At 49.3% G+C, this 26,383-nt stretch overlaps 1 protein-coding gene across 1 annotated transcript in view; it reads right to left on the bottom strand.

Annotated features, from left to right (window-relative positions):
• Positions 1 to 2,393: 2,393 nt before the first annotated feature.
• Positions 2,394 to 26,383, bottom strand: part of LOC120837582 — a 35,534-nt gene continuing 11,544 nt past the window's right edge. Inside the window, exons 3-4 of the mRNA XM_042292512.1 lie at positions 15,114 to 15,261; positions 2,394 to 3,720 (exon numbers count right to left, since the gene is read on the bottom strand). Of these exons, the coding sequence (XP_042148446.1) occupies positions 3,627 to 3,720; positions 15,114 to 15,261 (242 nt within the window). The 3' untranslated portion in view covers positions 2,394 to 3,626. The remainder of the gene's footprint in view (positions 3,721 to 15,113; positions 15,262 to 26,383) is intronic.

The following is a 26,383-nucleotide window of genomic DNA, read 5'->3' as shown; positions in this document are numbered from 1 at the left end:
GAAAGGCAATTATGCAATTTCGACGTTTTTGTAATTCGGTAATTTAAATTACTGTATATATTTTTAAGAAAGTACACATTATAACCAAATAGGAACTTCCGTGCTAAAACATGCAGTGCAAAGTGAAGACAACTATTTTTTTTTTTTAATGTCCATAAAAAAAAGGCGTTGAAGCATCAATCGTACCGTTTTTTCTTTTCTTTTTTCGCACATTATGTGATGTTCTCTAAATCGAAAGTACCGACGTAAAAGCGCTGTAGAGACGACATGAAAAAAATTTGAAGTGAATCGAATGTTGCAGTGGAACGTAAAAAATAAATAATTAACGATTTTTTACGGTAAACACTTCAACCAAGTGACGGTTACGCGCTTTCATGCCCATTTCAACGAAGTTGGGAGAACGATGTATTGGGCGTCTTGTGAATAAACATGTGGAGCAGCATGTTTATGTTAGAAGCGTTGTGTGTAATCGCCGCGCAGTACCTACCAAAAGAAGGTTTTATTTGAGCACAGTCTCAACCGTTTCCGTCTACGTGTGCTACGAATACAGCAACTCCGTTCGTAGAAGAAGTGATGAGGAAATGGCGTGCCCTTGATGATACGATTGTGATTATGAAATAAAATGTTCAATCAACCAATAATTGCGTCCTGTCTGGTCGCCTGGGACCCCGACAACTAATATCGTACTCTAGAAGGTCCATTTAATATCTACAAGTTTCGTGGAGTTCATCAAACGAATAAGAATGTTCCAACAATGAGCTAAACCTACACGAGTTCCCGAATCCAACACAGCGCTCTTGAACTTTAGCACTGTAGATAGTTCTGCGAACAGTGTATACTTGTGTGAAAATATTCGTGTAACAGTTTTGCAATGTTGGAAAGCATTGGAATGACTCCGAACAACTGCGGAGTTGATACTCGGGGAAGATAAAACGGGGACTTCGGTACCTGGGGGAAACAGACTGTGGCATTTCAGACAGGGGAACAGCCGGGGGACAAACGTGCTACAATCGCATTCCCTTCCAAGGTCATCGCTCGGGCGACCACGGGCCCCCCAAAAAACGTTTTTTCTTCTTTTTTTTTTAAGGGGGGGGGGGGGGGGGAGGGGTGGGAAGGGGGTGGTGGTGTAGGCGCTGATTTCCTTTCTCCTTTGTGGCTTTTGATAGACGCACAACGAGACTGGCAGAACAAGCGCATGATTCATTTCTTTCGATGGAGGCGTTCTGTCTGAGTATGCGAACATGATTTTTTTCTCTTTCCTTTTAGTAGTTAGTTGTTCTTGCCTTGACTCGGGTCCCAGTGGGTGCTCGCTTGCACCTTTGCATTTAATTGCATTATAATCATAACCTTAAATTGCAAGCGTCACCCTTGATGGTGTTCGACTGGTGGCAGCTGATAAAACTCGTTTGCTCTACTGACGTCTGACCCCTGGTTAGCTCAGTTGGTAGAGCGCTCCACCTGTAATGGAGAGGTCCCGGGTTTGATATCCGGACCAGGCGGATTTTTTCGGTTGCGCACGAGTCACCTAGCTGTGTTTGGAGATTTGTGTTTGTCCTTTCTCCCTCTTGTTCCCCTTCTCCAAAGATTATTTTCGTCATGCCAACTTTTTTTTTTTCTAGTTTATGGTAGTGGTTGCGCTGATGTGGTATCAAGGTAAACGAAAAGAAAGAAGAAGTATTTGTGCCTCGACAAAAAAAAAGGCACAAAAAGTTGTTGTTGCGATCAGGAGCGTTTTCAAAGCCCGGAGCACCTTGCCTTCGTTCCCGTGACATGTCGCTCGCTTTCACGTAGCACCCCTCAATTCTAAAAGCTACTGTGTCTTTTAGGGAAGGCGATTTTAGGAGCCTGGCAGTGTTACCACAGGTGCAGGATTGAGAGCGTAACCCATGCACTTGAAGGAGAAGGGGAAGCTCTCTTCTTATCGGGACTCTCTTTTATGGGTTTCCACGTCGCGATTGTCCTACAAAAGCAACTGTCACTTATTTCTCGCTCGTGGCTTCCAAGTACTGCGCGCAACTAGTGAGATAGGGCATAGTGGGATGAGGACGATTCGTCACATGCACACTCGTCACAGGAATATTGGTCACAAGACGATTCATCACATTGGAACAGCCGTCAGAGGATGACTTGTCACGCGGGCCACTGGTCACATCGAGCAGTCAGGAGACGATAGTAAAATATAAATTTCAGGAACTGCCCAGATTCCCTGTTGGCCGTGCAGCTAAAACAACAAGCGTGGTCCTTTACGAAAATGAATTTGTGTGTAAATGTACGTTATGCATAAGATTGGGCCGATTTGCATAGCTATATCATGATACGGTATATGCATAAATACCATGAAATATTCGCACCACTTTGCTAAAATATAGGACAGCATGGGAAAAGAAGTTAAACTTGAAATTGCAACTTTATTGCTCTGATCATTACAAGATTTTAGAAAGTAATGCTCCTGGCCAATGCCCTGAGAATGTTGAGGCATCGGGTGCTGTCGTGCTGTCCAACGATGAACTGGATCTGCCTGTTGCAAATGGCGTGCTTCTTGGAGTTCCTTGTTAACGTCGTGCCGCCTTCAGACTGTGCGATCTTCATCTCACTGAAAGACTGCTCTTTCTTAATGCAGTCCAGAAAAAAAAAAAAAAAAAAAACAAGTTTCGTGTTGTGCACTTCACGTTCCTCTGAAAAAGAAAGCCCAGTCGAACGTGATATGTAAAGGGCGTTATAACTCAATAACCTTCTAAACACAGCCTCGGTCGAGATTTAAACAGAAAAGCTTAACCAGCAGTCCCCTGTGCCACGCCTCGACACTGCTGTTGTTTCGATGCATATTGGCTATTACTTCCGGTGAAAAGAGCGCGGAACACAGGCCATTTCGACGGGGCCTGCCTCAAGGAGGTCAGGAGTACTAGGAGGGAGCACGTTGCATTATTGGTGAAGCCTATTCATAAAAAGTTTAAAGGATTTTGTGCCCAGCGTGACCGCAGATCTCTCTGGCAATTGGTGCCCGTGCCATGTCACGTGTGAGATAGATGGTTCATTGTAGAAGGACTCCTTGCAGGCTTGCGCGCGCTCCGTCCGGTAGGTTTTATCCGATCGAAGGCTTGACTGTGGTGTATTCTAGTACCCCATCAAGACGAAGGCTAGCTACGGTCACGTGATGTGGTCACGTTGGCATGGTAAGTGAGGAGAGTAAGGAGGAAAATGAGAAAGAGGCGAGGCGTCAAGGGAGCATGGCTTGTGGAGGCTACGCGGCCTACGTCATGCCCTGTCCTACCCTTCTATCCTCCTTGGCCTGCCTACATACGTGTCCTCGAAATAGTTAGCCACACGGATAGCCTCCATGGTGATGACCTCCAGCAGATCCTGAAAGGCTTCAGGTATCTCGCCAACCGGAAGAAAGGCAGGTGCTGTGGACATTCTTATCTGTAAAACATTGAGGTGGTGGAAGTGCAATGCGGTATGGATTAGACAACAGTGAATGATAGATTATTTCCCCGTAAATACATAGAATACTAACCTGTACCGCGAAGTCCTCGTCCGTGTTGTATCTACTTTGCAGACCGGATGCACAGACCTTCCGGTAAACGGACTGACTTAGATGAAAAAACAAACATCCTTGGATCCTCGCGTTAGGTAAAAGGTGTTTGATGACGGTTACAGCCGCGATCTCGAAGTCCGAGTAGACGACCCAAACGCTGATGGGACCCAAGATATTGAGTAGAGCTGCAAAAAAACCCAGCAAAAGTAGGGAATAAAAAGGGTTTCGTTTAGAAAATTATGTCATGTAACGTTTCCAACAACAAGCACGAAAACCATCCATTGAACATAAGAGCTAGGATTGCCTTGTGTAGGGCGGCGGAGAAAAGCTCACCGGAGAAAAGCTCACCGTAAAACCGGCAGATGCGGAGAAAATCTCACCGGGCTTTGAGCGGATGCGGAGAAAAAGCTCGCCGATTTCTTTTTAACTTAGCGGATTCTGCGTCAAACGTTGCAATTTAACATAATTCGCATTCGTCACTTCATTAAAAATATGTCCAGTTTTTTGCAATATTCTTGAAGTTCATTGGGCATATTTACTAATTCATCAAAGATTAGAAATCACCCATTTTGTATATTAATGAAGCCGCAAGGGGGCATAAAATCAGAACATAGTACACCGGTAAAAAAGACAACAAGTTATTGACAACTGGCAGGGTGGCGTCGGTAGCTCTGTAAAATAAAGATGTTTGTTCTTTGCGAGCTAATATTAACAGCGGTGTGTGGACCGTTTCAGTTCCAAATATTGTGAAGTGCCTAATAGATAAGTAGGTGTTTGTTGATGTAATAAGTGTCGGCTACGCTGTTTGTTTGTTTTTCTTTTAATTTCACTAACAAAACTTTAGTTGCGAGAACAGACTCTGTCGTGTTTGTTGTCTTCACTCCGTCGTCGTCGTTTGAGCGGTTTTTATCATGTATAGCGTTTACCAACTCGCCCTATTCGCTGCCTTACAGGAGACTACTTCTTATATAGGTCACAAGTAACAACGGTGCCAGTGTGCAGCTCTGAAGGTCATGGGTGGCTCGCCGTAGAAAGGCACTATCACACAAAGGCAACGTGTGGTCTCCGTGATAGAAAAAAAGTTTCGATATCCTACTGACTGTGTTTTTCGTATTTTCAAAGGTTAACAAAAGCTTCAAAGAGAATTTCAGGCACCGCGTTGTTGTGCATGCACTTTCGGATTTTCGGCATTTACAGATTTTTTTTTTTAGAGCGCAGCTCTTAGGGGCCCTTTTCCGGCATGAGCGGCGTCGGCGTCGCCGTCGCCGTCGCCGTCGCCGTAACCGCGCGGTGCATTATGGGTAAATTTCCCCGCTAAATCTAGCGGAAAAATTTCCCCGCTAGATTTAGCGGAACAATTTCCCCGCTAAATCTAGCGTAAAAATTTTGCCCGCTAGATTTAGCGGAAAACATTCCCCGCTAAATCTAGCGGAAAAATTTCCCCGCTAAATCTAGCGGGAAAAATTCCCCGCTAAATGTAGCGGGAAAATTTCCCCGCTAGATCTAGCGGGAAAAATTCCCCGCTAAATCTAGCGGAAAATATTCCCCGCTAAATCTAGCGGAAAAATTTCCCCGCTAAATTTAGCGGAAAAATTTCCCCGCTAAATCTAGCGGAAAAATTTTCCCCGCTAGATTTAGCGGAAAAAATTCCCCGCTAAATCTAGCGGAAAAATTTCCCCGCTAAATATAGCGGAAAATATTCCCCGCTAAATCTAGCGGAAAATTTTCCCCTCTATATTTAGCGGAAAAGTTCCCCGCTAAATCTAGCGGAAAAATTTTCCCGCTAAATCTAGCGGAAAAATTTCTCCGCAAAATCTAGCGGGAAAAATTCCCCGCTAAATCTAGCGGAAAAATTAACCCGCTAAATCTAGCGGAAAAATTTTCCCGCTAGATTTAGCGGAAAAAATTCCCCGCTGTCTAGCGGAAAAATTTTCCCGTTAAACCTAGCGGAAAAATTTTCCCGCTAAATCTAGCGGAAAAATTTCCCCGCTAAATCTAGCGAAAAAAATTCCCCGCTAAATCTAGCGGAAAAAATTTCCTGGAGGGTCATGTGACCCCCCAAGGTCACATGACCCCCCCCCCCCCCGTCCCGAGAACAGGTAACCCTCAGTACCCTTCCCTCCTCCTCCTCAAGAGCTGCGCTCCAATTCGGTGTTACAGGGATTTGTAAACGGCTTTCATTTCTTTTTTAGATTTTAGGCAGACATTATTAAGTTTTCGAACTTTTTTCGGTTCTTCAAGATCATAAAAATTGGAGCTGGGCCTTCGTTGCCTACAGAGTAAGCCACAGAAAACACTCGCCCGCTATTACTAATTTGGGAGCAATATACCCAATAAGCTTAACAAATATTACAAAAAAAAAGACTTTTTTTTTGCAAAGCTGACAAATTTTAATGATAATAAATTGATATATGTTACGCATGATCCAACAGCCTCCATATAAAAAGAAGAAAAAAAATCGGTGAGCTTTTCTCCGCATACACTCAATCGCCGGTGAGCTTTCCTCCGCATCCGCCGGTTTTGCGGTGAGCTTTTCTCCGGTGAGCTTTTCTCCGGGATTCCCTTGTGTAGGTGTCTTCACTCTTGCTTGACAGCAACCCGTAGGCCATTGGCACGATCACTCCATGAACTATTGCGTGCACCGTGTACAATTGATAGAACAGCTGGGGTGTCCCACTTTGAACGTACCATCCACCAACCAGACGTTTGACTGAGCCAACTAGCCCATGTTCCTCTCTGTTGCGAAGATGAGGAGCCTCGCCTGGTCGCCGTCCCCGCTGTCGTGTAGAAGAAAGGACTCGCCTTTGCTCGTGACCTACAATCAGATATGAAAATTTAAAAAAATACCACTATCATCTAGTTTTGTACAGTACCTTAAACTCCTCGGGGATGCGGATGTCTCCTCTTGCAGACGGTATGCTCTAAGTGAACGTCATGCGCTGTCTCTGTTTCCTGATGGTTCGCCGAAGGGATGAAGGGGGGGGGGGGGGGGGGGGGGGGGCATTTGAGACGTGGCGTCCTCGCTGGTGAAGGTTCCCGGACATTTCATCGAACGCCGTTTCGTGGAACGCCGTTTCATCGAAAAAATGGACGTTTCATCGAACGCCATTTTATCGAATCGCTGACGGCCGTTTCACCGAATGTCTTTTATATAAAAAGTGTGAAAGATGCTCTTTTAGGCACAGATCGAGTGCATTTTCGTGTCATTCGCCCCTTTCATCGCCAGATTTTTTAATGTCCAAACTTGTAGCTGTTACAATTTATTAGATGCAAGTAACCCATGAGGATATTTGTACCGATTTTATGTTTGTTTCGCATATTGTGCTCATCTGTTAACCCCCTCTGTATTACCCGATGGGCCTTAAGGCTATTGTAACAAATAAATAAAAAGTCGCATTCCCGATAAGAGCGCACTCCAACTCATGGAGGCCAGAAGGCTACTTAGGTTTTGCGCAGGCGCAACAACTTTAGCCATGTGAACCTCCTAGCCTCTCATGTCTTTCTATTGATACTCTTTTACTGCTTGAAGCTTGCATTAGCTAAAGCTGAGGTGCTATTTCTGAAACTACAACGAAACATTCTCTTTTTTAGTTCTAAGACTCAATGAAGACAAAAGTAAGTACGTCACTTCAAATTTTGTTTGAAAACGTTCGGGGGTCCATGTGTTCGTGCGACAGCCATTCACCGTCTCTCAAAAAGTCCCCCACAGCCTTGCTCCGTCGATTCTCATAAAAAAGGCGGACCTTCTCCTTTCTTGCCGCTATGGCCTTCTTCCGGCGAGGAGGCTCTTGGGAACTCAGCATTGCCTCCACCTTGTCTTCCGTCAGTTGATGTTCTGCGGCGATGCAAGTCAAAAACTTCCAGAACCCGGGAGGGGCACCTCCAACCAGCTTCAGGAAGCGGGAATGCCACCCTGGCGTTCGATGAAACGGCGTTCGATGAAACGGCATTCGATGAAACGGCTTCGATTGAACGGCGTTCGACGAAACGGCGTTCGATGAAATGTCCGGTCCCAGTCCTCGCTCACTGTGGAAGCAGCGTGCCAAAGAATTTGATGAGGAGTTTCACGACTTTCCACTGTGAAATAAACCAATGGTTAGAAAAACAAACCTTACATTATTCAACGCAGAAAAGTTTCAGGCACTCACCCGCTTTTCCTTTTATGATATCACGAGTCTTCAACGGGTTTATCTCAGTTGGTTCCCCCGCGTGCGTATGCTCGCTTGAACGGGCAATAATACGACTGGCAGCCAAATCAGTTGTTAATTTTGCTTTGCATCCTCCTCTTTTGCGACAAATCCAATAAGAAGTCTCATCATTATTTCTGCTGCATATGTCCAAGAACCCCTCGTGAAGCAGCAGAGCTGCACCTCTCTCTACGGCGATCACCTCCATCTTTTCGAATGAAGTATGAGTTAAAATATGGTCGCTCTTATATAGCCTCTGCATTCACCGTTCGGAACGGAACCAGAATCTAAAACGTTTGTTCCAAATTCTTCACCCCTGAGAAGCGAAAGACACGCTAAGATAAGAGGTGACCCACTTTATGCGCCCAAATCAAATAGAACAATACATTGTATGTTCGGGACGTAACCAGAAGCTAAAACGTTTGTTGAAAATTCTTCACCCTTGAGAAGCAAAAGAAATGTTAAGATAAGAGGTGACCATCTTTACCCGACCATACCAAATAGAACATTACATTGTTTGTGGACGTGGCGTCCTCGCTGGTGAAGGTTCCCGGACATTTCATCGAACGCCGTTTCGTGGAACGCCGTTTCATCGAAAAAATGGACGTTTCATCGAACGCCATTTTATCGAATCGCTGACGGCCGTTTCACCGAATGTCTTTTATATAAAAAGTGTGAAAGATGCTCTTTTAGGCACAGATCGAGTGCATTTTCGTGTCATTCGCCCCTTTCATCGCCAGATTTTTTAATGTCCAAACTTGTAGCTGTTACAATTTATTAGATGCAAGTAACCCATGAGGATATTTGTACCGATTTTATGTTTGTTTCGCATATTGTGCTCATCTGTTAACCCCCTCTGTATTACCCGATGGGCCTTAAGGCTATTGTAACAAATAAATAAAAAGTCGCATTCCCGATAAGAGCGCACTCCAACTCATGGAGGCCAGAAGGCTACTTAGGTTTTGCGCAGGCGCAACAACTTTAGCCATGTGAACGAAAAACTCTTGTGAGATCGGTTGCCCGCGTGACGAGTCATCCCGTGACGAATGTTCCTGTGCAACGAATCGTCCTGTGACCAATCGTCCTGTGACGAGGGCGCATGTGACGACAAAGTGGGACCGCCGATTTTCAACTATGATTTTTCGATGTTGCATAAGTTGTGCACAGGGCTGGCAAAGGCACGGGCGCGAGGACGGAACTGTATACAATGCTTGGGTTGCAGGAGCCCTCGCGCATAGAAATGGTAGGAAGCGCTTTCTGAAATCACACGCCTACATTCCCCAGCGTTGAAATCCTACGAGTAAAAAGGGATGAGGACGATTCGTCACATGCGCACTCGTCACAGGACGATTGGTCACAGGAAGATTCGTCACATAGGAACATTCGTCACAGGATGACTCGTCATGCGGGCAACTGGTCACATTGATCGAGCAGGGGACGATAGTAAATTGTAAATTTCAACATCTGCCCACATTCCCTGATAAGGAGTTTCGCGATTTTCCACTATCACGTAAACCACAGAAAAACTAATCTCAAATACTCATCCGCTTTTCCTTTCATTAAATTACGGGTCTTCAGCAGGTTTATCTCAGTTGCTGGCTTGAACGACTAATAATCCGACTGGCAGCCAAATCAGTTTTGGTTTTGCCTTGCATACACCTATTCGACAAAACCAATGCATATCGGAATTCTTTCTGCTGAATGTGTACGAGTACCCTTCGTGCAGCATCATGGCTCTACCTCTCTCTGTTGCGATCACCTTTATTCTTTTGAATGTAGTCTGAGTTCAAAAATTGTCGCTCTTATATGGCCTCCGCATTCACCGTTCTGGATGGACCCAGAAGCTAAAACGTGTGTTACAAATTCTTCTACTTTGAGAAGCGAAAGACATGCTAAGATAAGAGGTGACCTACTTTGTCATGCCGAACCAACATTCAATGTTCGGGACCGAACCAGAAGCTAAAACGTTTGTTACGAATGCTTCGCCTTTCAAAAGCCAAGGACATACTAAGATATGAAGTGAGCCACTTTGTCCGCCCGAACCAAATTGAACAATACATTTTTGGGGGGACGAACTATTGTGGGACCGGTTGGCCGCGTGACGAGTCATCCTATGATGAATGTTCCTGTGTGACGAATTGTCCTGTTACCAATCGTCCTGTGACGAGTGTGCATGTGACGAATGGACGGTATCCCAGTAAAAAAGGGTACACCTCCGACAGTGCGTCAACGTCTCGTGAGTTCGTGACAGACTTGTGCCCCATCTCAAATAATCTACTCCAGATACTGTATCTCAAATACGTTTTGAAGCATCTTTGTATCTGGCAAATATTTTTGATCGAGAGTATTTGATACTCTATCTTAATTACATTTCCGAATATCTTTTACTAATTACCTCAACTACATTTTTGGCATTCCGCCATTTTTCGAGTTTTCGGTATGAAATGGTGTGGGCGTGGCACGAGCAAACGTGAACATTCTTTCGAGCAACCAAATCCTGTTGCTAGCTCCGATTACCGAGCCGCCTCGGTGGCTCCGAGGCGAGAGCGCCGGCCTACGGATCCCCAGGTGGCGGGTTCGAATCCCGACCGAAAGGCCCGCAATATGACGGAGGCTTATTGCGGACAAGGCGCCGTGTAACCGAGCTTTCGGTTGCACGTCAAAGGTCCCCAGGTGGTCGAAATTAATCCTCAGTCCTCCGCTGGGGCGTGCCACATGCCCGTCGTTGATTTGGCACGTTAAACCTCTAAATTTGACTTTTTTTAGCTCCGATTAGCTACGGTGACTTTGATTCAGCTCGTGAAAACATCGCTTCTTTGCCGATTTTGATTCATATTTTATATTTCAGCCCAAAGTTCGGACAATGAAGGTTTTCCCCACGCCTTCCCAAAGGCGCCTTTTTTACCTAGAGTGTCCCCCAAAATATCCTCAAACAAAAGTGGTGGTTTTACGGAAGTAAAGGTTGCCACACTGAAGGCTCTGTTATACTCCGACGTAACGCGTGCGCGCGTGCGAGCGCGTCACAGCGACGTCACGTCGGCGAAAACTCGACGCTCTATACTCCGGCGTCGTGGCGTAACCGACGCGACCGGCGGCGTTCGACGCAGCCTGACCGCCTCGACGCCAAAACGGAGCGTGCGGTATTCCGCGCCGGCCGCGCCGGCGACGCCGGACCAGGATGCATCACGCACTGGCTCCCGGCAGCCCTCACCCAGGAAGCGCGGCGGATACGAGCAATAGCAGACGACGGGAGCACCACTCCGTGTGGCGTCATGTTTGAAGAATCGGACTCGGTCGGTCGAGAAGCTCATCGAGGGAATTCGTCCTCACTTGTGTGTCTACGACACGAAGAAGCTTGAGTACCGTAGGCCTTGCGCTTGTCAAAGATGTACCGTATGTACATTGACCGCCTACGCTTGCGGGGCATGTGGTGCAACAACAGTGCAAGCGCGAGTTTTCGTCGTGCAAGGTACGTCCACGCCATCGCTCGAACTTGGCGCTCAAGAAACGCCAGAATTTTCGTCTGCTATTCGAAACGAAAAGAAACCCGAAGTGGCGCACTCCCACAGGAAACGTGCCCTCGTAGTCAGATTCTGCGCATGCGCCACGCCGGCGGCCCACCGAAGCACAGCGCGGGAGTCGCCAGGGCCGCCGGAGTATAAAGAGGGCGAATTTCTGACGCGCGCGGCGTGACTGACGTGACGTAGCCGACTTCGGCCGGCGTTCGCCTGCGCGCGCGTTACGTCGGAGTATAACAGAGCCTTGAGGCTCAACGCAGACCGGGAAACGACATAGGACAACAACGCAGACTTGAGCTTCAAAAGAGAAAAAAATAACCAATAGATGAAAATGAGAGGTAAACACAAAAATAAGACTTTTTTGCTTGTATATTTGCCACCGATACTGCAAAACGTCCAGGATTTTTTTTTTTTTTTCGTGTCGTCAGTCCGGCATTTAGTGCTCTTGCGAACACTGCCTGTAAACGATCATTGTTAAGCAGCGAACAGGACAGGAAATGAACTACGAGATGGATGACCACTCAAAATGACAACAAAGCGTCCCCAACATTGAGTGCTTTTCTGAACACAATCTATTTGAAGGTGCGACCACTGCTGTGGCTATTATGTGGGTTGCCTTTGTTATCCATTCACTCATATCCGTTTCCCAAGTTCGTTTATAGTGAACTCCCCATATAGGGAATATGGATTGTAGTTAAACGATGCCTCTAAGGTGCGCCGCAGGACGTGATATTCAGCGATGCCACTATTGGCGAGGCGCTTTGCCCCGTTTGTCTCCCAACCCTTGGTGTTTACCCAACACAAGGCCTGTGCACGTGCCCACAGGCCTAGTGGGAATGTCTTGTGGGAATACAAACAATAAACGAAGTAGCGTTAAGTGCCGGATCTCTCCCGAAAGCAGTCGTCAGAGGATGCGAGCTTGATCCTCTTCGGCTTTTGTGCAGAGCTGAGGACTGTGCATGCTGAATTGTTCATGTAAGCCGGAGTGGTAACAAAAGAGCCAATCCTCCCCCTCACCGGAGAACACGAACTCCAGCCGAACGCTGACGCCGCATTCGGTCAGGTCAGCCGAGCGCTGAGTCATTGTTTTTGTTGTCCCCATATGTGTAATTCTAAAGTTAACCGCTTGGGGCGCCGCGGTCTGATCTTCCCCCCATTTCCAAAGCGACCTTTATTTTTGTTCCAGAGATACTTTGTAACATCAGTGATACTGCCACGCGCAGAACGAATGCGTGTCCGAATGGTTGCCGCGCTTGGCTCTCGCACGGAGGCTCCGGGTTTGATTTCAGGGAGCGAACTCCTCTTTTTATTTTTTCTTTCATCTTGACACTCTCGCAAGTTGAAAAGCTTGTAAGCAGTGAGAGAGTGCAGGCGAGCTGGTAATTAATTGACATCTTTTCGTCTGAAAGCTTGTCGTCTGATTGAGTTACCAATGTTCTACGCGCCGAACGTTCTATGCCGAATGTTCCAGAAATCCACGCGGGTACAAAAGGTGCTCCGTGTGGCGGTCCAGGAGTCAGTCTCGCCGCAGCGCTCGATTTTGCTGTGCCGCCGACATCGACGCCTGCAACGCTAGTCTTTCTCGATTTTGTTTTGGGCACAAGTTCGCCCCATTAAACGTTCAGTGTCTTCAGTTTTTCGCCGCCTCATCATTTTTCATTCGTGACAATATCCTACTCCTTATAATATGACTGCATAAAATAACCGTACTACGTTTTTCTTTTTCCGTTTTGTGTTGTTGCGTACTAATAAACCATTCTGGCAATCAGATTTGCGCAGCTGTATAAATGATATCGTCAATGACTTCGATACAAATTAAATAAGTGCGGAAGTATTTTCAAAAATAATTGAATTAAATTATTGAATTACAGGCATATTGAAGAAACTGGTTAGAGTCTACAAAGTACCCTGTCTTATTGCTTACCTAACCAGGTGGAGTTCCGCCGAAATGTTTATTTTTAAATTACATATCTGAGAACGTGTTTCAAAATTTACTTGATCTTACTCCAGGGTAAGGGATTTTAACCCTTGGCGTTCTAAAACCTACCCGCGTCCAGCGTTTTTTAATCTGTGCTGTCACGTGATACGATAAGCCGGAGTAACTCGGATCCATTTGGATAAGATTTGGACAACAGCCTAAGTGTTTGGTACTCAACTCAAGATACTTTACAGAAGAAGAATTGGGTTGTGTGTATGTTTAAACAGCCTAGAACTTGGTCTGCCTCAACTGGCGACAAGTCTCCCAGCTGTAGATGAGAAATTTAGCCAGTGCAGTACAACCGCTAGCCTGGGGTTTTTAACGTGCACCGCGCAGTAATGATACACGACCGCAAGCCGGTACAATGCTCATCCAGATTGAAACGGGCAGGGGTGGGGATTGAGCCCAGGATCCTGGGTTCTGCAGCGCGAGCTTTCGTTCCACGTGCTCCGAGCTGGTGAGCGCTAGACCACTCGGCCGCCGATCCCCCCAGGATACTTTACAATAAAAGTAACTTGAGTAGTATTTTAAATACTTCATGAAGCAGGTATTTAGTAACTTAAATACTTTTATCAAGTATTTTGTCCAACACTGCTCCGGAGTAATTACTCGCGCTACCCTCCTCGATCGGAGGGTAACGCCAAATCAAATCGAGTAAAAACATCACGTGATCTGTTCGTCGTCCGCTTCCTGCGCCGACAGCCGTCGAAGCTCATTTGCTCCGTTGGCTTTGGCGGCAGGCGTTCGAAATAACAAAGAATGAGGTGCACCCATTTATGTGTGGTTATTGCAATTTGTTGTTTTCAACGCAGGAATTGATTGCACCACATCCAGACCGTGTACCTTCCCTCAGGAAGGTTTACTTGTTATTGTCAGAGTGCGAGCGTAAACGGGAGCTTCTCCGCATCCTCGTCCTCGGCGTTGGAGGGAACTCCGAATACTTACGTTAAAGGATGAAAATGTTCGAACGCAGTAGATAATGTGGAAATTTTTTCGAAGTTTTTTTTCTCCCCAGAGTGTGTGTAATGAGAGGATAACGCTTGTAAAGCAATGAAGGCATCGAATATTTTATGTATACTTTCAGTTAACAACCCCACAACATCTCCCTCCCCAATAATTTGTCTATAGCGGTTTTGAAGTGCTCTCTGGGATTTTATAATCATATTCGTGTCAAAGCAAACGCAAGTTAAATATCACTGTTGAAAAAGCCCCAAGCGCTCTACCGCTACACCGTGTGGAAGCAATATCCTCAAAACATGATCGGTGCTAATTACGATGATTTGAGGCTGTTGATGGCACCTGGACTAGACTTACAGCGATCGTGCAGATTAATCAAAACAAAAATATTGATGTCTAACTGAAAGGAATAAGTAGTTTGTATCTCAATATACAGCGCAAAAGGAAGGTGAGCAAAAGGAGCCGGTGGAGCCATCTCAGAAAAAACCACGTTGTCACTGTCAAAGAAAAACTTCGAAGCGGTTAACATTATCGTCTGTATGTGGTTCCTCCGTGATCAAAAGGATCGTCTGCTATTTTCTGCCATCGCTGCTCTTTTTTAGCCCAAGACGAAGCCAATCCGCATAATATCCAGGCGATTATCCCGGCCGTTCCAAAATCGACTCGCGAATCATTTACTCGCGATGTCACGTGGTATTACCCACTGACGTAGGAGACAGGATACTCGGGTAAGATTTGGAACATAGTCTTTGTCTTTACTCACTCTTCGGATACGTTAATCCGCAAACATCAGACGCCGGCTTTCGACGTTCGAAAAGTGAGTAGAGTCAAAGGCCGTCTGCCAACTAATCATTCCCACTAGAGCTGGATGTCTTGACGTCTCCTCTTCTCCCTCAGTGTCTACCCGCGTAGAAGGACGCGTCATGAGATTCACTCACTCTCTGTACTTTTCGGCAAACTCGATCAGATGACTGTGGTTGCCGTACATGTTCCACCAGTTGACCGGCACGTTGAATCTCCTAGACTCATGGTCCACGAACTCTTGGATTTTTTTCGGCAAGTCGAAGACACCTGGGTTTGCAGCTCCTATTAAAGAAGATGTTCAAAGGAATCAGAAAGCAAGCGGTGTACTTTCGGGATTTTTATTTTTCACTATATCGTTTCACTTTCCTACGTAACTAAAAGAAACATGTACATGGTATGCAAAACAAATCATAAAAAAATTAGATAGCTAACGGCATGACCGATCACACTAGATTAAACATATTGATTTCGACACAGATATAAATAATCGGCCGACACTTTAATGCGTAATGAATTAGAAATTAAAACCAACCAATACATCTCCCTTTTTGGTCTAACTCATTTCTATCTACAAGTAGGTACTACAAAGTTTATTAACAAATTGTAGAGGTGTAGTAAGCTAGGTGAGTTTTTTTAACCATGTTTGTTAACAAATTTTAGGCAATTTTCAATAACGTCGTATTTTCTGCTAATGCGTATCCTTTGTCGGTAAGCAATGATGAATAAAATTCAGTTCTTGCTTTGTTTTCGTCCAAACCAGACTTGTGCCTATCTCAGATACCCGACTCTAGATACTGTATTTCAAATATTTCTTGAAGTATTTTGGTATTTTGCAAATACTTTTGATCGTGAGTCTTTGATACTCTATTTTAATTACATTTCTGAGTATCTTGTACTCATTATCTCAAATATATTGTTTACACTCCGCCATTTTTCGAGTTTTTCGGTATGAAGTGGCGTCGGGCAAACGTGAACCTTCTTTCGAGCAACCAAATCCTGTTGCTAGCTCCAATTAGCTACGGTGACTTTGATTGAGCTCGTGAAAAAAAAGATATCGTTTTGGCCGATTGTGAGTCATATTTCAGCCCAAAGTTTGTACAACGAAGGTTTCCCTCGCCTCCCCAAAGGCGCCTTTTGTTTCCTAAAGTTTCTCCTGAAAAATCCTCAAACAAAAGAGGTTATAATATATGCGTAAAAGTAAAAGAGTTGCTAATATAAGATGCAAGTGTTTCCTTTCACCGAGCACACAAGATCAATGACATAATAAAAAGAGCTTTAAACTAATTAACATAAATGCTCGGAGCATCTTAAACAAGGTAGAACTTATTGAAAGCATTGTTCTAAAACACGAACCAGACATTATGGTAATTACTGAAACGTGGCTTGATAAAGACATTTTAGATCGTGAAGTTACACCAGAAAACTACAGAATACTGAGAAAATGCAGAAGAGCACTTGGTGGAGGCGTTGCAATTCTAATTAAAAGTAATATGACATTTACTATTTTGGAGGACGCTGAAGCCATTGAGTCAGTGTGGATCCAGATAAAACTTAACGGCCATGCCCGTTGTCCTACGTGCAGTATAAAGGCCACCTAATGCTCCAGTCGACCTCTCACTGAAACTATGCGATTAAATGGACTCTGCAATACGGTCTCATAGTTTTTTGCTAGTGGGTGACTTCAACATACCAGGAATAAATTGGAATAAACTTTCAGCCGGAACAGCGGAAGTGGATAGTTGTGACCAACTACTGGAACTTGCTTTCTGTTATAACTCAACGCAAGTCGTCACTGGGGAGACACGCGTGTCTTCCACGACCTCGCCCCTATTCGACCTAATCTTTGTTTCCGCCAACCTAAACGCTGCTCTTCCAAACTGCAAACTTTATAAGGGAGTATCAGATCACAAAATGATAGTCATGACATTAAACGCAAATCTCGGTACACTCGACTGTCCGTCGCGTAAAGCGTTTCTTAATTTTGAAGCCGCCGACGATGTTAGTATTTTAGACTGCCTTGAAAAGCTTGAAAAGTCATAGACAATTTTCAGTTGCTCCACCAGACGTCTGTCGGTACAGAAGTTCTGTGGAAGTATTTTGTTGAAGGCGTTCAACACTGCATTAATCAGTTTGTGCCTACTCATACAAAAACGACAAGGAAAAAAAGTCCTTGGATCACTAGAGATATCATTCCAAGAAAGAGAAGAATAAAGCGTTATCGGAAAACCATTAAACGTAATCCAAATATCGATAAAAGGGTGTGACTGCACGCCCTGAGTTATAATATAAAAATGCTTGTGAAAGAGTCGAAGGGCAAATTTTATAACGTCACACTGAAAGCGTTTCTCACTGATGGCTCTGCGAAATTTTGCCGTTATGTTAATCCACGTGCCCAATCGGGAAGCGACTCCGGCAACAGTCAAGAACGCGTTGAAGATTTTATTTCCTCCTTTTCGTCTGTTTTTACGCGAGATAACAAAGGTTTGTCGGGATTTAAAGGTTTCTCTAAGTATCCTTCAATTGAAGGTATTGAAATACACGAAGAAGGAGGTTTAAATTTATTACTTAATATAGACGTTAAGAAAAGTTCCGGTCCCAGAGCAATTCCGATTGCGTTCTTAATAAGGTACGGCGAATGGGTTGCTAAGTATCTTACTTTAATTTATCAGTCATCCTCAGATGAATGTCACGTGCCTAAAGCCTGGAAGACTGCCAGAATTATACCTATTTATAAAGGCGGTTCGGAGAGTTGAGTAGAACATTTCCGCCCCATATCTTTTATTCGTACATGCTCCAAACTCCTCGAACACATCGTTTCTAAACATATGTTGACTTTTCTAAATGACCATGATATACTGTATGAATATCAACACGGTTTCCGCAAGGGCCTGTCTACGACCACACACATTGTTGAGACCGTGCAAGATCTTGCTCAAGTTATTAACAACCGAAGGCAAGCTGATATAATATTCTTGGACTTCGCGAAAGAATTCGACAAAGTGTCTCATCCTAAATTGTTGCTTAAAATTGATACCATATTTAAGAATCCCATACTTACAAAATGGCTTTCATCCTATCTTTCTTCGAGAGTTCAGTTTGTCGAGTCTCGAAAATATAAGTCTAGCTTTGCACCTGTCCTTTCGAGAGTTCCACAGGGTAGTTACTGGGACCACCATTATTTTTTAATATATGACATGCGCTTTGGGATTTCTGCTCCAATGAAGCTGTTTGCAGACGATTGTGTATTGTATAATAAGATTGAAACCCAACAAGATCAAATCGAACTAAACAATAACCTCAGCAAAATTAAACAATGGTGCGATGAGTGGCAGATGGTGTTAAATCCTTCGAAAAAGGTATTGATGACAGTGACACGAAAAAAATACATTTTTAAGTTATGATTATTTTTTAAATGGCACTAAACTCCTCCGTGTGGATGAACACAAATACTTAGGATTAGCACTCACGAGTGACTTACAATGGAACACTCGCATTGAAAAAGTTTCATCAAAAGCTAACGAGGCACTCTGGTACCTTAGAACAAACATGGCTAGCGCCACACCAGAATTAAAAAATATAGCGTTTAAAACATTGGTGAGACCAGTTCTCGAATATGCGAAAATTATTTGGGACCCATATACAAAAACCAATACTATACACTTGAAAAACCTCAGCGGCTTGCAGCTAGATTCATGTTTAGTAAATATAACCGCACAGATTCTCACACTGATCAATGCTGTCGCGCAGAGCTCCCAGCTCTAGAATGAAGAAGAAAGTGTGAACGTATAAAGATTTTGTTCTTAATTTTTCATGATCTAATTTACATAAAAAAATCTAGTTATAGGGACATACGCATTGGTGAATCCACAAGGCACCGTCATTCTATGTACATAAGAGAGCCGTCTGTTAGAAACGGTTCCTTCAAGTATGGGAGGTATTCACTGGGCGCCATATTTGAGGTAACTGCTCACAGCGCATGCCCGTGAAGAGTTTCCCGTCAGCCCTCGGGCAACCGTAAGAGAAGAGGGGAAGGAGAAATTCTCTTATTACCGGGACTCTCTTTTGTAGGTCCCAGGCAACGTTATTAGATTAGCTCAGTTACGGAACTGCTCATAGACGCTGCATGCACGAACAGTACCCCCCCTCACTCACCACGACTCGCCAAGCGTCGCTCGACGCGCCGCCAGACAGCTGCTTTGGTAACTGCAGCGTGTTCTATGGGAATCGGGCACGGTGAAATCGGGTCGGGATCGCTAGGTACGTGTCACGATCTTTCTAGGACGTGGACGAAGGGTGCCGAAGCACCCGCCGAGAAGAGACGACACGCAGCCTGGTTGTGAGGGTGGACGATGACTGACCGGAGCGGCGTGCGCTCAACGGCGTTTATTGGGCGGTGAATAATGTTGCCCACCGAGCCAGGCGGCCGCAGACGGGCGGACTGGAGGGGGGCGCCACTAACTTGTCACACTCCTCCCCCCCCCCCCCCCCCCCCCCAGTTTGTTTGTTCTAAAACAAAACTAAATACAATGCGCACGGCCGACACCATCTCGGCGTCTGGTCATGCAAAGTCCCGGCCTGTCGACGATGAAGGTCACCCCGGCGAGTAGCGGTCAGGTGGCCTCCGCTGCCGTGCACTCCGCCTGGGCACTGGTGTCGACGGGCCAGGTGTGGCAACGCCGGGCGCTGCCTGAATTGGTCGCGCTCCACCCGGTGGAGCTGCAGGGACCGGATTTGTGAGTGGCACCGGTGCAACTGGTGCCACAGGAGTGGCGACGCTTGTCGCCTCCGGGGTGGGTGGCGCTCCACTTTCCGCGAATGGTTCTATCGTTGGTCCCCCTGCGGGCTGGTCCTCCGAAGCGATGGCCGAGGGTGCAAACCAGGTCCCGGAGCGAGGCCTGACATGGTCGGCGTGCCGGTGCCAGGTGGTCCCGTCGGGCATGCGGACGAGCAGCGACGAGGCACTCGCTGGTGAAACCACATGTCCGGCAGAACAGGGTGCGCCAGGACGAAGGTTCCTGGCGTAAACAGACGCTCCCGGCTCCGGCAGAGGCCCGGGACGGCACCCTCGGTCAGCAGCCAGCTTCTGCTTCAGCTGCTTCAGAAGCGCCGTGGACCGGAGGTCTGGATGCAAGACGTCGAGGGGCGTCTTGACCATCCGGCCCAGCAGAAGCTCGCAGGGGGCACGGCCAGTGACCTCATGGGGTGTGGTCCGGTACTTGAACAGTACCCGGGGGACCTGCGTCCGGAAATCCCCGGGCTGGCTCTTCTTGAGCTTGTTCTTTATGGTCTGTACCACCCGCTCTGCTGCACCATTGGAAGTGGGGTGGTACGGCGGTACCAGCATCCGGCGGATCCCATTCCTCTGCAGCCAGTCCAGGTACTCAGCGCTAGCGAAAGCGGGACCATTGTCGGACACAATAATGTGCGGCAATCCCTGCGCCGCGAAGACCTGCTGCAGAGCCGCAATGGTCGCGCTTGCCGATGGACTGGTGACTGGCAGTGCCACCACCCACTTGGAGAAGGCGTCCACTACCACCAGGAAGTAGTGGCCCTTATAAGGTCCCGCATAGTCCACGTGCAAGCGGGACCACGGCCTCTGTGGAAATGGCCAGGGGGTGATCTCCACGTGGCGCGAGGCTCGCTGGTTCTCCTGGCAGACCTGGCAGCCTTGCACCTGATGCACGATGTCCTGGTCCAGGCTAGGCCACCAAACGTGCGACCGTGCCACCATCTTGGTCTTTTCAATGCCAGAGTGCCCCGCGTGCAGCAACTGCAGCACCTTGGCCCGCAGACTTTGTGAAATCACCACCCTGGAACCCCACAGGAGGCAGCCCTGCTCCAAGCTCAGCTCGGCGGTCTTGTGGCCGTACGGCTGGTGACGTAGCTCCTCCCCTCGGGCAACTGCCTTGACCACCCGAGACAGGACCGGGTCCCGGCTGGTCGCCTGCGTCACCGCAGTCCTGGTAAGCACCCCCGGGTAGGCCCGCTCCAGCAGGAAAGCGTCAGCTGGCTCTGGAACGGCAGCAGGCACCTCCGGCAGGGGCAGGCGGCTCAGGGCGTCGGCAGGTCCGAGGTCCTTCCCAGGGCGGTAGACCAGCTTGTAACTGTATGCCGCCAGCGTCAAGACCCAGCGTACCACACGAGGCGAGGCTTGCACTGGGACTGCCTTGTCGGGCCCCAGCAGCCCCAGCAGCGGCTTGTGGTCAGTGACCGCCTCGAATTTCCGTCCCCACAGGTACTGGTGGAAGCGTTGGACCCCGAAGATGAGGGCTTAAGCCTTCCTTGTCGAGCTGGCTGTAGCGTTGCTCCGCCGCATGTAGTCGACGAGAAGCAAACGCCACAGGGCGTTCCTGACCATCCTGACCCCGGTGCGACAGGACGGCTCCTACCCCGTACGGCGACGCATCCACGGTGAGGACCACAGGCTTGGCCGGATCGAAGTGCACCAGCACTGGAACCTTAACGACCAGCTCCTTGCTGCGCTGGAAGGCCAAGTCCTGCTCCTTCTTCCAGGCCCACTGCTGCCCATCACGAAGCAGGCGATGCAGCGGCTCCAGATGCGTCGACAGGTTGGGCAGGAACCTCCTGTAGAAATTGATGAGGCCGAGATAGCTCTGAAGCTCCTTGGTCTTGGGCTTCGGCGCCTTGAGCACGGCCTCAATCTTGCGGGAAGCCGGGGCCAGGCCAGCGTGGGAGATGATGTGTCCCAGGTACTCCACGCTGGGGGTCAGGAACACGCACTTGTTTAGCCTCAGCTTGAGACCGGCGTCTTGTAGTCGTGTCAGGACTTTGCGCAAGTTCTGCAGGTGGTCCCCGTCGTCGGTACCGGTAACCAGGATGTCGTCCAAGTACACCGCCACGTGCATCATGCCCCTGAAAAGGTTGTCCATCTCTCTCTGGAAGATGGCTGGGGCTGAGGTCACGCCGAACAATAGGCGCGTGTACTGGAAGAGTCCCATGGTAGTCGAAATGGTGACATACTTCCGGGCGGCATCCTGGAGCACCAGCTGCTGGTAGGCATCTCGAAGGTCGAGCTTGGAGAACTTCTGTCCCCCGGACAGAGCCGACCAGAGATCTTCTACTCAAGGCAGCGGGTACTTCTCGACGGTAGCGACGGGGTTGATGGTGACCTTGAAGTCCCCGCAGATCCTGACGCGGCCGTCTCGCTTGAGGACTGGAACGTTCGGTGCAGCCCACTCGGAGGTCTTGACGGGCACCAGAATACCCTCTCGCTGCAGCCGTTGCAGCTCCTGGGTGACCCCGTCCTTCAGGGCGAACGGCAGCGGACGCGGCTTGAAGAACCGAGGCCGGGCTCCCTCAGGAACGTGAATGCCGACTGTCGTGCCGGCGAAGGTGCCCACCCCCGGCTGGAACAGGGACTGGATGTCGGTCAGGAGGCTCGGGACGTCTTTCACCACTTGCAGCGCAGCTTCTTGGTACTCCGGCAGCCGAACACCCAGCGAGTGAATCCAGTTCCGGCCCAGCAGCGTCGGCGACGACCCCTTGGTTAAGTAAAGGGGAAGGATTGCCTCCCTGTCGCCAAGGCGAACGCTGACTTGGGCCCGACCCTGGACCTGGGAAAGCTGCCCGGAGTAGCTGCGCAGCATGACGTCCGACGCCTCGATAGACACGCCAGGGAATGTCCGCTTGAACAGCTTCCCGGCCATGACCGACACGCTGGCCCCTGTGTCCAGCTCCATGGTGATGGGGTGGCCGCAGATTTCGACAGACACCAAAAAATTTGGCACAGAAGATGAAAGTCTGTTGGTGTGCCACACGTCGAAAATCTGCGGTTCTTCGGCCACGACGTGGACCCTGGCTGAGGAGGTACCCGGACCTGGTGCCGCTCGTCCCCGCCGCACTCTCTTGCGACGAACACCTTGGCCGCGGGCTCGGCTGGAACCGGGGCTTGAACCAGGCTGCTGCTGGCCGCCGCTCGTCCTCCCCCCTCGGCAGACACGTGCGAAGTGCCCAGTTCTCCCGGACGTGAAGCATTGTGCTTGGACGAACTGGCACTGTGAGGGGGAGTGGGCAGCACCGCAGCGGCTGCAGGCACCGCTCCTTGTCGCGATCTTGTTCACCGCCGCTTCCGTCGACGGTGAGCCGGCCGCACGCGCAATCTCGCTGGCGTCCTTTGCTGCTGCTTCCATCGCCTGCGCTGCCTTCACCGCGTCGTCCAGCGAAGGGTCGGGGAGCTCCAGGAGCCGCGTCTGCAAGGCGGGGTTATTGATGCCGCAGACGAACCGGTCCCGGAGTAGCGAGTCCAAATGGTCGCCGAAGGCGCAGGTGCTCGCTAACCCTCGTAGCGCAGCGACGAACTGCCCGAGGGTCTTCCCGTCCAGGCGGCTCCGGTTGTTGAAGCGGAACCGCTCCATAAGCGTGGACGGCGCCGGGCTGAAGTGCGAGCGCAGCGTGGCGAGCAGCTCACCCAGCGTTTTGACGTGCGGCGTGGCCGGCTTGAGGAGGTCGAGCAGGAGGCTGAAGACGCGGGTCCCGCAGCTGGCCAAGAAGATGTCTCGTTGTTTCGCCTCCGGCGTGTCGTTCGCCCGGAAGAACACGTGGACCTGTTCTTCGTAGACAGGCCAGGCGGACCCATCTCCCTCGAACGCTTCGAGCCTCCCGTAGAGCGGCATGGCAAGAGAGGGGGGGGCGGTGTTGCGACTCTCTCGGCGGTGTGGGCCGAACCGTGCACGTTGGTGGCCTCCAGTGCCACAGTTCCTCGTCGCCAGTGTCACGATCTTTCTAGAACGTGGACGAAGGGGGCCGAAGCACCCGCCGAGAAGAGACGACACGCAGCCTGGTTGTGAGGGTGGACGATGACTGACCGGAGCGGCGTGCCTGGGCGTGCGCTCAACGGCGTTTATTGGGCGTTGAACAATGTTGCCCGCCGAGCCAGGCGGCCGCAGACGGGCGGTCTGGAGGGTGTAGAGGGCGCAACCCTCGCGTACGTGATTGCCGCAGGCAACCCTGTGCCACCGCGGGGGCGGCTTCGTGTGTTATTTTCGACAGAATAAAAGTCACTTGTTGTTCTGGCACGAGAGAGTTCGCACGAACCTTCTTCTGGCCCGGCATGGCCTCCACATGGTGTCAGAAGTGCCAAACGTTATGCCTAACGAAGTAGGCCTCGCTTCCGCATGAATCGTCTCCGCCGTAACTGCGTAGTTCGCTCGCCCGTCGCCCGGCTTTCGACCGCCGTGTTCCTGCTCGCTGCCGTCCTGCTCGCTGCCATGCCTGACGACGAAGGAAACGGCGCCAAGCCTTCATGGCAAGGTCTTTCTCTGCATCAGCCCGACCGCTTCGACTTCGAGAACGCCGGTTCCTGGCCGACGTGGCTAAGCCTTTTCGAGGACTACGCCTTCGCTTCCGGTCTTCGACAGGCGTCGGGAGAAGTTCAGGTCCGCACACTTCTTTATTACATCGGGCCGGAACCTCGTCCTCTTCTTGCGATGTTCGGCCTCGGCGACGCTCCCAGCGACTACAAAGTGGTCGTAGAGAAGTTTACGGCCCATTTCGTTCACCCTCTCAACGAGGTGTACGAGTCGGCGCAGTTTCACCGGCGAGTCCAGCAGCCGGGGGAAACGGTGGACAGCTACTATGCGGAACTCTGCAAGCTCTGCAAGACATGCAACTACCCGTCACCCGAGGTCGTGGAACGCCTTGTCCGCGACCGCTTCATCGTAGGCTTACGCGACGCTCGCCTCGCCGACCAGCTCTGCCGCAACCCCAAGTTAACCCTCAAAGAAGCATGGGTGCAGGCGAGACAAGCAGAAGACGCACAAAAGACGCCCAAAAGCAGAGAGACCAGCTCGCAGGCCACGACACGCAGTCTCGACCGGTGAGCCTCGACGCTGCCAAGTCTCGGCAGCCACAAGCGGGACGCGTCAAGTAGTGTTCAGCACGCGACAAACGCACCTCAAGCTCTAGCTCCTGCGGCTACTGCGGCCGCGCTTCACACGCTCGCTCGGAATGCCCCGCCTGCAACTCGTTGTGCAACCACTGCAAGAAAAAAGGCCATTTCGCGGACGTCTGCCGTTCCCGGAAGAAACGGTCGACCCAGGTGGCAGAGCTGGGTTTGTACGCCGTTCGCAACTCCGACCAAGGCAAGTTCGTGGAAGTAACTGTCAACGACTACACGGAAGTGTTCAAGGTTGACTCGGGAGCCGAAGTTTCAGCCGTCTCGAACACCTTCCCCAACCTGCCGCCGTCCCTCGACAAGGTGGACGACACTCTCTTCGGGCCAGGGCAGCAGCCACTCAACGTTCTTGGGTCCTTCATGGCCACTTTGCCGTGGAGAGGCAAGTCAACCCAGCAAAGACTATATGTGGTAAAATCCCTCTCCGTGCCTCTTTCGGGCTTTCCCGCCATTCAAGCACTTCAAGTCGTCAAATTCGTCGACGGCGTCTCATCGAAATGATGATGAATAAACCTTTTTTTATCGAGCATCAGGTGCAGATGTTAGAGCACCCTTCCGGTGGAGGGCATCCTTAGTCCGGGATACCCTGGCTACGGCTGGCTATCCGGGCCCTTGTCACCAAGTCTTGCTGGATCCCAGGGTCCGGGCTGGTCAGACAGGCCATCCACTGCTCGTAGGATGGCGTGGGTTTGGGAGTGAGGTCCGGGGTTCGTTGGCATTCCCATACCTGATGGTAAAGGTTGCCGGGAGAAGGACAAAAATTACAATTGGCGGGGTATTGAGCGGGATAGATGGCGTGAAGAAGGGTGCTGTGGGGATATGTGTTGGTCTGCAGTCTTCGGAGGGTGGTGGCTTCATCTCTTGATAATCTTGGGTGCGGTGCCGGGTATTTTCTTCGGTCGTGACGGTAGTGGGCTAGTATGTCGGCATAGTTGATGAGCAGGTCGGTCGGGGGGGGGGGGGGGGGGCAACAAGTGAGGTTGTTCCCTCTCGGGTAATGGCCCGGTGTGTATGCGCGCGGGCAGCGGCATGTGCCGCCTCATTACCTTCGAGGTGTTCGTGTCCGGGTACCCAGACTAGGTGTTTTTCGGGGAGCCGGGGGATGGTCTTGAAGATGCGAAGCGCTGTTTTCGAGATGCGTCCCCGTAGGTAATTCCGACACGCTGCCTGAGAGTCTGTGAGCACTGTGATTATATCGTCGCCTGTCGTTGCTGCTAGGGCGACGGCAATTTCTTCGGCGGCTTCTGTAGATGTTGTGCGGACTGTGAGTGCGGTCATTTCTTGCCCTGCTGCATTGGTTACACATACAGCATGGGCTGGCTTATGCGGATACGGGGACGCGTCGGTGTATCTTGCAGTTGGGCTATCGCCATATTTGGTGTTCATGGTTCGTGCTCTAGCGATGCGCCGAGCCTTATTGTAAACCGGATGCATGTTCTTCGGGATCTGGGCTACACGAATGGCTTTTCTTAGGTGCAGAGGTAGTCGTTC

The sequence above is a fragment of the Ixodes scapularis genome, unplaced genomic scaffold (assembly GCF_016920785.2).
Source record: "Ixodes scapularis isolate PalLabHiFi unplaced genomic scaffold, ASM1692078v2 PGA_scaffold3__209_contigs__length_174095766, whole genome shotgun sequence".
NCBI classification, from domain to species: domain Eukaryota; kingdom Metazoa; phylum Arthropoda; class Arachnida; order Ixodida; family Ixodidae; genus Ixodes; species Ixodes scapularis.
This window is presented reverse-complemented; position numbering and strand designations above follow the sequence as displayed.